This window comes from Oncorhynchus nerka, linkage group LG8 (assembly GCF_034236695.1).
Source record: "Oncorhynchus nerka isolate Pitt River linkage group LG8, Oner_Uvic_2.0, whole genome shotgun sequence".
NCBI lineage: Eukaryota > Metazoa > Chordata > Actinopteri > Salmoniformes > Salmonidae > Oncorhynchus > Oncorhynchus nerka.
The window spans coordinates 22431903-22445501 of record NC_088403.1 but is presented as its reverse complement, the minus strand read 5'-3'; the positions used below and the strand labels follow the sequence as shown (position 1 = coordinate 22445501).

Here is a 13599-nt window from a genome sequence, read left to right as displayed (position 1 = left end):
GTGGCAATTAAATGTCTAAACAGTAACAGGCCCAATCTTCATAGAAAATACTGCAAACCAGCAACAGTCTTTAAAACATGAATAAGTTGATAAGACTATAAAAACCGTGATCCAGCACAATCAATCAATAACACACACTGCATTTATTTTTTCTTAAATTAAAGTCTATAGTAAAAATTGTTTAAAAATCTCACTCAATTAGGAAATTGTCCAACATAGAACATTGTAGCTAGAAGTCCAGCCCAAGGCCCCCTCAGTGCAACGGTTAGCCTTTCTACTCCTTCCACAATGCAGTGCAAATGGTTGCCATGGCCACCAGTGCCACAGTGGCAAGCGTCGCTTTGGCCCAACCAGGGTAGTTAGGAGGTTCAATACTGGAAACCTGTGTAGGGGCAAGGGACAACACACGAGTAGTAGTAAGAGACTTATCCCCAATCCCAAATCTACCCTTAGCCCCTACCCCCAATGCACATGAGGAAAAGTATATATTGTAGGTATAGGAAGTGTGCTAGTGGCTCTTACCCAGGCTACCCAAGCCTCTGCTCTCTGTGTAGCCTGCCTGTGGACAGAGGAGGCCAACCAGGCTTTGGCCACGCTGGGCAAACTCTTCACTCCCCAAAGCTGTCCTTGTATCCCCCTGATAATGAGTTACATGAGATCTTTGTTAACCATATTATCTTCATTAATTGCGTGTTAAATATTTCTTATGTGCAAAATAAGCACTGATTTACTAGTTGTTTGGCACAATACATCCTGGTCTTTGAGCCCTCTCACCTGTAGATGCTTCTAGTCAGGGCATGGGCAGGACTTGTCACATGGAGAGTTTGTGGCACAGGCCACTGATTAGGGAGTCTCTCTGCCCATTCACGGTCCAGTCTGTCACCCATCTCTGCCAGCTGACGACCTGTAGCCCGGGCAGCCCTGGCATAGATCCTAAAGGAGGGACGGACAGAAATGATGTTCACAAAACATTAGAAATGCATTCTTTATTCCTTGAGGTAATCAGTGATTGGGTAGCAACAAAGTGTCCAGTTTCAACCATTTTGCTTTCACCCATCATCTCAAATTAGTGACTACTTCAATGGAGGAAAAAACGAGGGTTCGAATACCTCCTTTGAATGTCATAAGAGATAACATCAGCTAAATGTGTATGTGACCAATAAAATTGGATTTGACAGAGTTTGAGTGAAATGTAACAATTTCTTATCTCGTATCGTGTAAACTGATCAAGAGGTCAGGACTGGGGTGACGTAGCCTCTACCTGAGATTCCCATCAGACAGGGTGACGTTGTCCACCTCACTAGGTCCAGCCCTGAGGGAAATGGCACGGCGTCGCTCTCTTCTGTGCTCCACCATTTTGTTTTCTGATAAAGAAAATAGTTTGCCACACACACGTTATGAGTTTCAGGGTGTCACACATAAATCATGTGGAAGCCATGTCAGGACAACAGTTTTGTGTGTGTGTATGTGTGCTAACAGGTGAGTCAGTGCACCTAGCTGTGTGTGTGACTATGGTCATAATAAATGTAACGCCCATAATTATCTACCTGTGTAAATATTGAGTCATGTGATCAGAAGTGTGTTGCCGGGGAGATTATTCAGGTCAGTGGACACAAACTTTCCTCATCCTGAAAAGATGTCATCTTCAGGATTCACTGCACAGAATGGGCTCAGTGAGGTTTCAAGATACAGTGTGTGTGTGTGTGTGCGATACAGAAAATAAACACACGTATGTGTGTGTGTGACCTACATTAATGCACCTGTCCCAAAGCTGTTCTGTCCCCCTGCCACCTGTCCCTAAGCTGTTCTGTTCCTCTGCTCACCTGTCCCTCTGCCCACCTGTCCCTAAGCTGTTCTGTCCCTCTGCTCACCTGTCCCTAAGCTGTTCTGTCCCTCTGCTCACCTGTCCCTAAGCTGTTCTGTCCCTCTGCTCACCTGTCCCTAAGCTGTTCTGTCCCTCTGCTCACCTGTCCCTAAGCTGTTCTGTCCCTCTGCTCACCTGTCCCTAAGCTGTTCTGTCCCTCTGCTCACCTGTCCCTAAGCTGTTCTGTCCCTCTGCTCACCTGTCCCTAAGCTGTTCTGTCCCTAAGCTGTTCTGTCCCTCTGCTCACGTGCTGTTGGAGAGGTAGTCACAATGCAAATGGTGGATTTACATTACTCAAATCAACCAAACGGCTACCATCGCAAAACAATTGCTTCCTTGTTTTGTCATCTTAAAATATACATTTGATTTTGTAATGTTACATAATGTCCTTACAAATGTAATGTCTCAAGCCAATCCAATGAAAGGATGGATTTGTCATTAGTCTCAGAAGTTTGAGTTTATTTTATTTTTTACAGGGACAGTACACATTAATCAACGTTTCAGTAAAAGTTTCGGTTTTAGCCAGTCGGCTAATTTTCAACCGCAGTCCCTGGGCAGGTTATTAAAAACAATTACAATATAGACAATCATTGAACAATGAGCACAGGCAGAGCAACATAGGACAAGCAAGACATAGCATACAGACAGAGCAACATAGAACAAAAAGCAGCATGACAAAATTCATAAAAGCAACAAAGTGTTTCCATACCTCACAAGCTACAGACAACAGACAACATGGAAAGCGGCAAAATGACCGGCAAATAAAAATAAATACAATATAAAATATAGGTAATAAAGATGCTATGAATTATTTAACTATTAAATTAATAATAGTATTAATGCTAATAACATATATTCCTTAGCTCTACAGCATGATCAAATCATAACAATTGGGGGAAAATATTATTTGTGGATAGTAATGTTTGATAGGGGTTTGTCAAGACAAGGTGATGTCATCCTCTTCACCAAACAAACCGAAGGTCGATTTGAAGTTCACACAAAGCAAGAAAGACAGTATAATTTTCCCTATTTGAATGCAAGAGTTTCACATCTATGGAAAAGCAGTACTGCAGTCAATATCTGTCGACGCAATGTTCCTTGTCTGACGACAAAGGAACAGGTGCATTGTAGAATAACAAAAATGTAAAACTTACCTATTTTGTAGATTAAAGTAGACGCCGCCCTGTAACGCAAATGATATGGACATTATAGAACAATATCCTAAATATAAAAATATTTTGAACATTTCACAGTTGTTTATAATGTTCCAACTTACAGCAGCGTCCTTTAATCTTGTTGTTTTCAGGTAACTGCCACAATTATCATTTCAACAGCCACGCCTATGGCAGTTACACCAGGAAGATCCTTGAGGAGTGTTTCTCTCAACAACCACTAGAGGGCATCATGAGGCGCAAAATGTCTCTGCACGCTAAAAATTGGACCATGTGCATTTAGCGCCACCCTGTGGTGGAACGAGCGGGGAATATTTGACAGTTCGACGCGTCGTCGGTTGCTAGGTTATTCACCCGGAAGAGCACGGTATTCATCTTCCAGCTGACTGGGATGGATCGATAAATCAAGATAAGAGATAACTAGCATCCACCCTTTTAGCAGATTACATGGGTGAAGTCAATAAATTGAGGATTTCTCCTTTATAATTTGCATTAAATTCCCCTTGAAGGCGATTGAACCAGACATCACGATTGGATGAATATCATTATCCTTTGCAGGTGTCTCAGGCAGAGTGGATCCAGCTAGCTGGGGCTGATGACCGGTGGTCTGACAAGAACATTAGAAGATCGATTTCCAGGTAGCTAGCTAAAACTGTTATTTGGTGTGGAAGGATACATAGATACTTAGCTAGTTGACATAACGCGATTGTGTCCAATGCTTTACAGGACATCAAAATGCTACCAAAAGATAGTTGTGAATATAGCACATGAATTCAGTGGTTTTGCGAGATAGCTAACTGCAGTGGCTCATCATGGGCAAAACAATAGACTATGAACGTTAGTTATACCTATGTTTATTACACGTGCTAAGCTCATCTGTGCGTGTGTGTTTGTGCTTGCATTGGTGTGTGTTTCTCTCTCTCTGTGTGTGTGTGTGTGTGTGTGTGTGTGAGAGAGAGAGAGAGACTAGGAGGAACCATGGCTAATAAGGTGAAATGGGTGACCGACATTGAGAAATCCGTACTCATCAACAACTTTGAGAAGCGAGGATGGACTCAGGTCACAGAGAACGAGGACTGGAACTTCTACTGGTAGGCTGTCATTAGAGCTATGGAGCTTTCTCTGAGTGACAATACACAGTGGGTGCTTATGAATGCCAGTGTAGCACATACAGAGATCAGGGTCGTGTTCAGTGGGCACAAAACGGGAGAGAAGAATGCTTTGAAACGATTCTACTTGGTCTTGTCAAATAAAAACACTCATCTTCTTTTTTAAAAGTTTTATATTATTTGTGCCTACTGAACACAGCCCAGGACAACATAAAAAATGATTTAGATATTCGTTCAGGGGTAAATTAGACAAATTGCAAGGGTGTGTAACTGTAAATAACAGATAATGTCATTCAGAAAAACTGAAATTCCTGATTAATCACAAAAATCCCATCCCTGACTGACTACCCCCCGCGAATCTCCATCAGCCTTGGGGAAACCCTGTTTATGATCCGTCTATGCCTCCCTATAGGATGAGCGTCCAGACCATCCGGAACGTGTTCAGTGTGGACACGGGTTACCGTCTCTCGGACGAGCAGATGGTCAACCACTTCCCCAACCACTACGAGCTGACCAGGAAGGACCTGATGATCAAGAACATCAAACGCTACCGCAAAGATATGGAGAAGGAGGGAAGCCCGCTGGCAGAGAAAGACGAAAACGGGAAATACCTTTATTTAGGTGGCAGTTATGAGCTTTCCCGTACACGCACACTGCTTACTTACAGTATATGTAAATACATGTGGATGTAAGATACATTTCAATTTCAGTTGCACCTGCTACAAGGGGCTCTGACTAGAAGTGGCCCTTTTTTGGGGTCTTGGGCAATAACAGAGCTAAACTCACTCATTATTTTGTGCCGTTAAACAAATGTCATCAATACCGTCCTTTCGTATTTCTCTGCGTTTTTATACTCCCTCTCTCCCTGTCTGGTTGTGACCCAGACTTTGTGCCGGTGACGTTCATGCTTCCGGCAGATTATAATCTGTTTGTGGAGGAGTTCCGTAAGAGTCCTTCCAGCACGTGGATAATGAAGCCGTGTGGGAAGGCTCAGGGAAAAGGCATTTTCCTCATCAACAAACTTTCCCAGATCAAGAAGTGGTCTCGAGACAGCCGTACCTCCACGTGAGTGCTGACACACACACACACACACACACCTCTACTAACTACTGATAAACATGTCCTGTGTGTGGCTGCCAAAGGTGAGTCTTTGCTTGCATCTGCATTGTTCGCAGTCAGTCTTATGTCATACAGGTAGTATTACCCCACTACTCTGGAATCTGCTGTTCTCAACACCGTTGTCCGTAGATGAGATGTCCATAGATAAATGACTGATGCTCTGTTTCCTTTGTGTTTGCTAGGTTTGTAGCGGCCTCAAGTGGCAAGGAGGCCTATGTCATCTCTCTGTACATCGACAACCCACTGCTGATCGGAGGCAAGAAGTTTGACCTGCGTCTCTATGTGTTGGTTACCACCTATCGACCTCTCAAGTGTTACATGTAGGTTTATGATTAACCTAAAGCCTACAGCCCGGTTTCATTTCCCTCAAGTCCTACCGCTCTGAAATGACTGGATAGGTGATAGGTAATAGATAGATAATAACTTAATTGTCCCTATACTAACAGAAACATAGACAGTATTTTACGTATAATGCAAATACATCATTATAAACAGTGCAGTATGCATATACGTTTTCATAATTCTGTAAAACATTAATAAAGGATATTGCCACTAGGATGAATTATAATTTCAGCATTTGATCAGATCAGTATTTGACCATTTGGACCTTTGTGTTGCTTCCAGGTATAAACTGGGTTTCTGCCGGTTTTGCACAGTGAAGTACACCCCCAGCACTAGTGAACTGGACAACATGTTTGTGCACCTGACCAATGTGGCCATTCAGAGACATGGGGTAAGTGTGTGTGTGTGTGTGTGTGTTTTCAAGACAGAAAACACATACACAACCCACTAAATGGGCCTAAAACAGGCAGAAATGTCTCCTACATAAAGATGTGAGTTTCTATGCGTATATATTTCTACGTGTGTACAATACATCTATACACGTTGCAGGATGACTATAACCATGTCCACGGTGGGAAGTGGACGGTCAGTAACCTGCGTCTGTACCTGGAGAGCACCAGGGGGAAGGAGGTGACCAGCCGACTGTTTGACCAGATCCACTGGATCATGGTGCAGTCCCTAAAGGCTGTCGCTGTGAGTGGTCACACACACATACGGAAACAAAAACGTGTTCCCCATTTTATCCCTGCTGTGTTGCAGCTGCTCTTCCCTTTTTCACTCCTGTCCCACACACTCAACGCACTAACTTCCCTTTCCCCTCTAAACACTCCCTCTCTCTCTCTCTTCACAGCCCGTCATGAACAATGATAAACATTGCTTTGAGTGTTATGGATATGACATCATCATCGATGACAAGCTGAAGCCATGGCTCATTGAGGTGAGGCGCCCACCCACACACACACTGTAATTACATGACATAGGCAAAAATAACGTGAAGTAAAAAAGTCTCTCTTATTGTGAACACACTATAGTTTTGCTCACTAATTCTTGTTCCTACTAAGATGACCTCGTGTCAAAAGGTTTTCTTTGTTCTGCATTGTTTGTGAAGGGAAACCAGTGCTGCGTTCCTTTCTCTGTCTATCAAGTTTAATGTTCTTAGGGTTGACTCTCTCTCTCTCTCTCTCTGTGTGTGAGTGTTTGTATATGTGTGTGTGTGTTTGTGTCTGAGGTGTGTGTTTGTGTCTGAAGTGTGGTTGACTAAAACCTGCTCACGGCAATGTACAGGAAACAAACAGTACTCTGGTTCACCAGCAGTTATGTATGTTTTTAGGATTTAGGAATGAATGAACAATGAAACAATTGTCTGTTGTTATGACTTTGTAAACTCCTTCAATCTTCTCTATCTGCCATTGTTTGCATACTGAGTCGTTTACTTTCTATTGGTTTCTCACTGTGAATGTCTGGCTGAGTACATGAAGTCAAACATTCTCGGAGGGTACTAGGAATTACACATTTGACTTGAACAGGAATAAAAACAGGTCTATTTTGGTAGATTGTTTAAGTTTCCCTGGTCCCGTATTCACTAAGCGTTCCTGTGTGTAGGAGTGTTGATCCGCTGTGAGATCCTCTGGTACAGCCACCCGGGGCAGAATAGCCGGCATGCCAATGCCAAGCCCTCATTAATGTGTATTGTAGAATAACAGCTGAGGAACCAACCTGCAGCAGTCTCTCAGTCTGCAAGGGCTGGGAAACAAGGGAGTGATTCCAACCAAGCTGTGTGTGTGTGTGTGTGTGTGTGTGTGTCTTTCTGGGATTGATCTCTATTTTTTTCTCTCTTAGTTGTCCATGTGGGTGTCTGTGTGCCAGTATATTTACAACCCACACCCACCTCTGCTGCTATTACATTGTCCATGTGGTACATTTCCTGCCTGATAAGCAGCTCCCAGTTCCTATGGGGACCAATAGGAAAAGAAAACAGTGAAATAGTGCATTCCTGCCTGTTACTAGTCTCCAGTACTTTGTACTCTACTCATACTCAGGACAGAACTTTCCATGCTGGCCCGTGTGTACATAATGACTAATGCTTATCCTGACCTGTGCTCTCTGCTGTGTGTGTGTGTGTGTGTGTGTGTGTGTGTGTGTCTATTCCGCGTCTGTCCTCCAGGTTAACGCTTCTCCGTCGCTCACCTCCAGCACAGCCAACGACCGGATCCTGAAGTACAATCTGATCAATGACACTCTCAACATCGTCACACCCAACGGGGACATCCCCGACTGCCGCTGGAACCGCAGCCCACCCCGAGAGGCCCTGGGCAACTACCAAGTCCTGTGAGTGACAGCCCCCTCCTCCTATCACAGCGCTCGAGGGAGAAAACAGGCCTGAGGCGTGTTCAGCAGGACGCAGCGTTTTGGAATATTTAGATAGAAATATGCTATGCTTCTCTGGCATGTAGAATAAGGAATCAAGTCGGATCTAGTCATGGCATTTCTATCTGCAGCATTTGACTACGGAATGTGGCCCAGGGTAAAAAGAAACACACTATTTGTTTAAAAAAATCTAATTCTGGAGTGCCAGATGGGCAGGGTTTGACGTTTTGAAACTACTGGTCCATCAAGCCAGGATTAACGGTTAGAGAAAATACCTCTAACTGTGAACTGATTTAGGATCAGATGAACTGAAACAAGCCATCTACGATTCACCGCATAGCAGCTTCTAGTCATTGTTGCTAGCTATCTGACTGATCAGAATGACAACACACAGCCTTTTACCTCAGAGTTACATTTTTGTTGCGATGTTATTACTATATTGTCTTTATACTTCCTATATCTGGCATCCTTACTTATTTTATGAGATGGAGAACACTTTGTGAGGGATCTTAGACCATTCCTACATACAGAATCCACAGCAGATTGGTGGCACTATAATTGGGGAGAACGGGCTCTTGCTAATGGCTGGAGCAGAATGAGTGAAATGGTATCAAAACCATCAAACACATGGTTTCTATTTATTCTGTTCCAGGTGTTATTATGAGCCGTCCTCCCCTCAGCAGCCTCCACTGACAGAATCCTTCCAGATCCTTGATATGCTTCATCTGCGCTTATAGACTGCCCTATTCAATTCAAACCACAGCTTTTCAATAGGTTTCTACTTTTGATTTTGGGGCCAATTAACCATTTCTTTGTGGATTTTGATGTGTGCTTAGGGTTATTGTCTTGCTTGAAGATCCACTTGCGGCCAAATTTCGGCCTCCTGGCAGAGGCAACCATGTTTTTGTCAATAATATCCTGATACTGGGTCAAGTTCATGATGCCGTTGACATTAACAAGGACCCCACGACCAGTGGAAGCAAAATAGCCCCATAAGATAAACCACCAAACTTTACAGTAGGTACTGGGTTCTTTTCTGCTCATGCATTCTCATGTCGACGCCAAACCCACCACTGGTGTGTGTGGCCAAATATCTCTATTTTTGATCATCATTATTGAGGGTGTCAATCATTTCGTACCCCACTGTAGCTCTTACCAGTACTCTGTCTTAAACATACACTCTTAGAAAAAAAGGTGATATCTAGGACCTAAAACTGTTCTTTGGCTATCCACATAGTAGAACCCTTTGAAGAACCCTTGGAACACAAAAGAGTTCTACCTAGAACCAAAAAAGGTTCTACCTGGAATCAAAAAAAGGTTCTCCTATGGGGCAGCCGAAGAACCCCTTTGGAAGCCTTTTTTCTAAGAGTGTACACTCTCTCTATCCTCTGTCTCTCTCTCTCTTCCCCTCCCTTCCTGCCTCCATCTCTCTCCCTCCCTGCCTCTCTCTGTCTTCCCCTCCGTCCCTGCCTCTCTCTCTCCCTGCATCCATCCCTCTTTCTCTCCATTCCTCAGGTACGACGAGGAGCAGGCGCTGAGCGAGAATGCAGAACGCGACCTACGGAGTCGCTCAGGCCAATCGCTGGGGTCTAAGGGAACGGCGAAGGGGGGCACCGGGCCTCGCCCAGCTGCCGCCACCTGGAAGTGAGGTGGCAATGTCCAACGCCTCACTGTCCCTTCACTGATCTCTCAGTGACCTCTCGTTGCTCTTCCTGTGTCATTCATGGGGTAAAGGGGGTCGGGGGCAAGGGACGACCCAAACAGAGGGATGGAAGGATGACAGGGAGGGAGAGGACCCAGTAAGCTCTGAGGACCCTGCCATGCATCACAAGCAAGGACACGTGTGTGTCTGTAAAGAAAGGGTCACACACACTCACGTTTATCAGAAGCTCTGTATAATACACTAAATAATATCATTTATCAACCTTTTATATAGCAATGGGAAGGGGACGTTCTCAGATGACTGTTAGAGGATTTCAATCAATGCACCTGTTTCAATAATGTTTACATATATTGTCTTGGAATTGTTTTAATTGGATGTTTTTTATGTTTTCAAGCAGAATATTTGCTAGGTTAAGACACATTGACGTGTGTAATTATTCTGTTCATGTCTGAAAACTGACAGGTTTCACCTCTTTATTCTGAAATGCATGACCCGAAAAGCATTTGCTATATGTTGACTGTATAAAACATAGTGTAATGGACAATGCTAACAACAAACGAAAGTGAGCTTTGAAGCGTTTGCTTTTCAAGCCACTGGAGTAGGCTATAAGGCTACAGTATGCATAGGACAGTCAACGTTTTGAAATTACTTTTATAAAACTGAGAGACTTGTTCAATGTTTGGTTATACAACTTTACTTTTGAGTTGTTACTCATAAGTTCAACTTTGGGATAAAGAAATGCTTTCACAGTTAAATATCTGGATATAAAGTGAAGAGGTGAGCTCTTCAAACGTTGAAGTACCTTTAATTTTTGTTGTGGATGACATTGCCATGCCAACAAATATTTTCCTGTGGTGTGACCTTGGAGGGGTGACCTCGAAACCAGGGTTGTGTCCCAAAGGGCACCCTATTACCTATGGGCCCTGGTTAAAAGTAGTGCACTATATAGGGAATAGGGTGCCATTTGAGACATTGACCAGCACACCCTTGGTCTGCCTGTGTGTTTAAGATAATCCCATTCTGGTCACAGTGTGTGGTCACCTCAAGCGGTTGGCATACAAGAGACTAAAGCTGAAGCTGACTAAAGCTGAAGTGGCTCCTGAGCTACAACAGACTGAACCATCTGATTGTGTGAAAGTGAACATGATGTAATAACCCATAGAGTATCTTTATTCATTTCTTATATACAGTACCATACATCCCACCCCACCTCACTGTGGTCCCCAGAGTTGTTAAAGGGATAGTTCACCCAAAGGAAACCAATATGTCATTTGGGTGAATGATCACTTTAACAGTCACCATTAGATTTAGCCTTTAATGATGTGGACTTTTTTGTATAGAAGACTGTACCATGTTTTATATATACTAATATGGTGCTGCTGCCTTTGTCTTACAGATGGATTTAGTACACAATGAAATATACACTGTTACATTAAAATAACGTATGTACTTTTGACACTATTTGGTTATGCATTTCATGTCATCCTTTTACCCTCATTCTTTGTTGCATAGAGGTAGTTGCAATTATATATTTTTTATATACATGTACTGAATATAGGAATTATAAACATGCAATGTTTTTGGTTTTTAAATGTATTAATAATTCCTGGTGCCTCAAATGTCTGCATGTAATAAATCCAATTAAACAATGGGGGATTTGTGTAAATCTCTATTTTTAGGGGTCACCTGTGTGCATTAGACAGACTCCCACACCTAACACGGACTGTGTCAGAGCACTCTCTGAATTTGAGAGGGGTCACATTTCCCCATCCCTCAGCTGTATACCAAAACAAGTGGCAGGGCTGCCGTTTTGCTAAACAATATCAGTGGTCATATATTAATTTAGTTTGCGGTTCTTGAAATTTCTTGAAATGAGAACTATTATTTTGAAGGTTTTAATTTTGCATACCGGAAGAGATGGTGGGTGCGTTGATGCTGCGGCTCCTGTTACTGGTAAGAAGAAGAAAAAAAACACTGGTAAAAGGTTAGCCAGCTAAATACAGCTAATTTATTCGCCTCTCTGAAGAGGAGCGGAACTCTTCAAGGTAAGTGATAGCATGTCCAGCTATATCTAATACCTATTTTGTTCATTTGGAACTTTGGTTTTTAAACTTTACAGCAACTGTACGAACATTTTTCTATGTAACACTACCAGAAGCAAGCTATTTAGCCAACGTTCGCCACTACTATCCAACCAGCTGGAAGGTGGGGTATGAAACAGCTAAGTTAACTAGCTAACGAACTATGGTTGACATAGCAGTACGGTCGGTAGCTAGCTAACGTTAGATCTAACTAGTTAACGTTACTTGTTATGGGTCCTGGTAGAAGGCTGCCTAGTTAGTTAGGTAACTAACTAACGTTAACGTCAGTTAATGATTTAGTTAACTAACAATGTTTAAGATAGCCCGCTACCTAGTCCTAGTAAACTATTACTAGCATAATAGCCAATTCCTTACTTACGAGCTAGCTCCCTAACTAGGGAACTAACATATTGGGTCGGGAGTATTTTGTTAGGGTATATTTTTAGTTGGCTCAAGATATGTCTGTCTGACTACAGCCCTTGCGTCGGTGACTGATGAAAGAAGGGCGGGGCAGGTTTCAGAAGTAAAGATAACCCCGCTCGCTGTCATCTCATGCAGTCTAAATTCAGAGTCAACTAATCTCCACAGATGTTCTGTGTCTAGCGATCTTCTGTGTCCGGGTAAACGTTTCTAGCTAAAAAGCTAGTTAGTTTTAACTTTAAAACTGACTTATGAATTCAATCACTTTAATTAAAAAAATGTTTTAACATAACCTTGGTTTGCACCTAATATAAATCATTGGTTCACACTAAATGGCCAAGTGGCACTGTCAAATGTGTGACTTAGGTTTAAAATCTGATTTTAAGAAGATGCATTTTAGAAATAGGAGTTTGACTTTATAATTTGGCCAAATACTGATGACCCTAAACCTTCCCTTGAGAGAAGTGGAATGGGAGTGACTTTTTGGACCTGAATGCCAAAACATTCAGGAGATGGAGATTCTCAAAGTTGACTGGACCCATTTTGCATATCTGACCCGTTTTGATATCATTTGAAAGCTTAAAAAACAGGGTTGTCAAACTATAGGATTTAAAGTACCATCCGTCATCATCGTTATCACTCGTCACCTGGAAGTTGGAGTGGCATTGTACTCATTTTGTTACTATGGTGACCGGGCCCTTAACATCATGCCAGCACAGCACATGGGCTTCCACAGGAAAGTGACTAGAAAGCTGCTCATATCTGTGATGTCACTTAATCCAGTATTTCCCCCCATTATGTGTCTCCCTCGGTTGGCACTTTAACATGGAAAATGCCTGTAAGAGTGGAACAAATGCTATTGTTTAAGCATGCCCCTTGGTCTAAGGTTTTTGGGTAGGGTTGACTGCTGGTGGTGTCAGTGACTCAAAGTAGAGAGAATCTAGGCTACACACATTCATTGAGCACAGTTTTGAGCCTCTCAACATTAAGTTCTTGACTCTGATCCCCACTGGGGACAGGGTTTGCCATACAGAGAGGGTCCACTATAGGCCCCATTCTGTCATTGTGAGATCAACAGCAGCAATGCACAGCTTCATCACCAAGGAGGACAAGGTTGACTGACTGACACAGCGAAAAAAACCAATCCAAGTTTACAAACTATAGTTACTATGGAAACACTTTGCTCCTCTAAAGTCGATTGTGTTCAAGTCAGAAGTTTACCCAATCTTTTAAAACACCCCCATAGGGATTTATAAATATGGTGTCCCACTGTGAACTAACATAAGATGGTAGGGATGGCAGCCATAATTGCAAAATGCATCTCGACACATGTTTATTTTAGGAAACAAAAGAAGGAAATGGAAACGGATATATTTTTCTTATGAAAAAAACTACCTCAGGACTACAGTAGAAGGACATTTGCTAATAGGTTGATGACCTAGTAGCAAAATTGTACCCTAGT

The 13599-nt window shown here is 42.7% G+C and overlaps 1 protein-coding gene across 3 annotated transcripts; it reads left to right on the top strand.

The window, feature by feature from the left end:
• Positions 1 to 3386: 3386 nt before the first annotated feature.
• LOC115132935 (polyglutamylase complex subunit TTLL1) lies at positions 3387 to 11287 on the top strand. Of its 3 annotated transcripts, XM_065021520.1 has the most exons (12): positions 3398 to 3487; positions 3595 to 3674; positions 3992 to 4127; positions 4558 to 4766; positions 5030 to 5210; positions 5447 to 5584; positions 5889 to 5997; positions 6156 to 6299; positions 6457 to 6543; positions 7771 to 7934; positions 8810 to 8990; positions 9489 to 11287. In XM_065021520.1, the coding sequence occupies exons 2-11, from the start codon at positions 3632 to 3634 to the stop codon at positions 8967 to 8969; spliced, it is 1371 nt and encodes a 456-aa protein (XP_064877592.1). In that variant the 5' UTR covers positions 3398 to 3487; positions 3595 to 3631; the 3' UTR covers positions 8970 to 8990; positions 9489 to 11287. The 3 variants fall into 3 exon arrangements, with proteins under 3 accessions (XP_064877594.1, XP_064877593.1, XP_064877592.1); XM_065021522.1 differs by having other exon boundaries at positions 3387 to 3674; positions 3994 to 4127; XM_065021521.1 differs by having other exon boundaries at positions 3387 to 3674; positions 3990 to 4127.
• Positions 11288 to 13599: the final 2312 nt, after the last annotated feature.

What these genes read in the sequence shown, in the direction of transcription:
- LOC115132935 (XM_065021520.1), top strand. Translation starts at nt 3,632, where the DNA reads ATGACCGGTGGTCTGACAAGAACATTAGAAGATCGATTTCCAG. An exon ending in GAGGACTGGAACTTCTACTG is followed by an intron (nt 4,128 to 4,557) that starts GTAGGCTGTCAT and finishes GCCTCCCTATAG; the next exon opens with GATGAGCGTCCAGACCATCC. An exon ending in CGGGAAATACCTTTATTTAG is followed by an intron (nt 4,767 to 5,029) that starts GTGGCAGTTATG and finishes GTTGTGACCCAG; the next exon opens with ACTTTGTGCCGGTGACGTTC.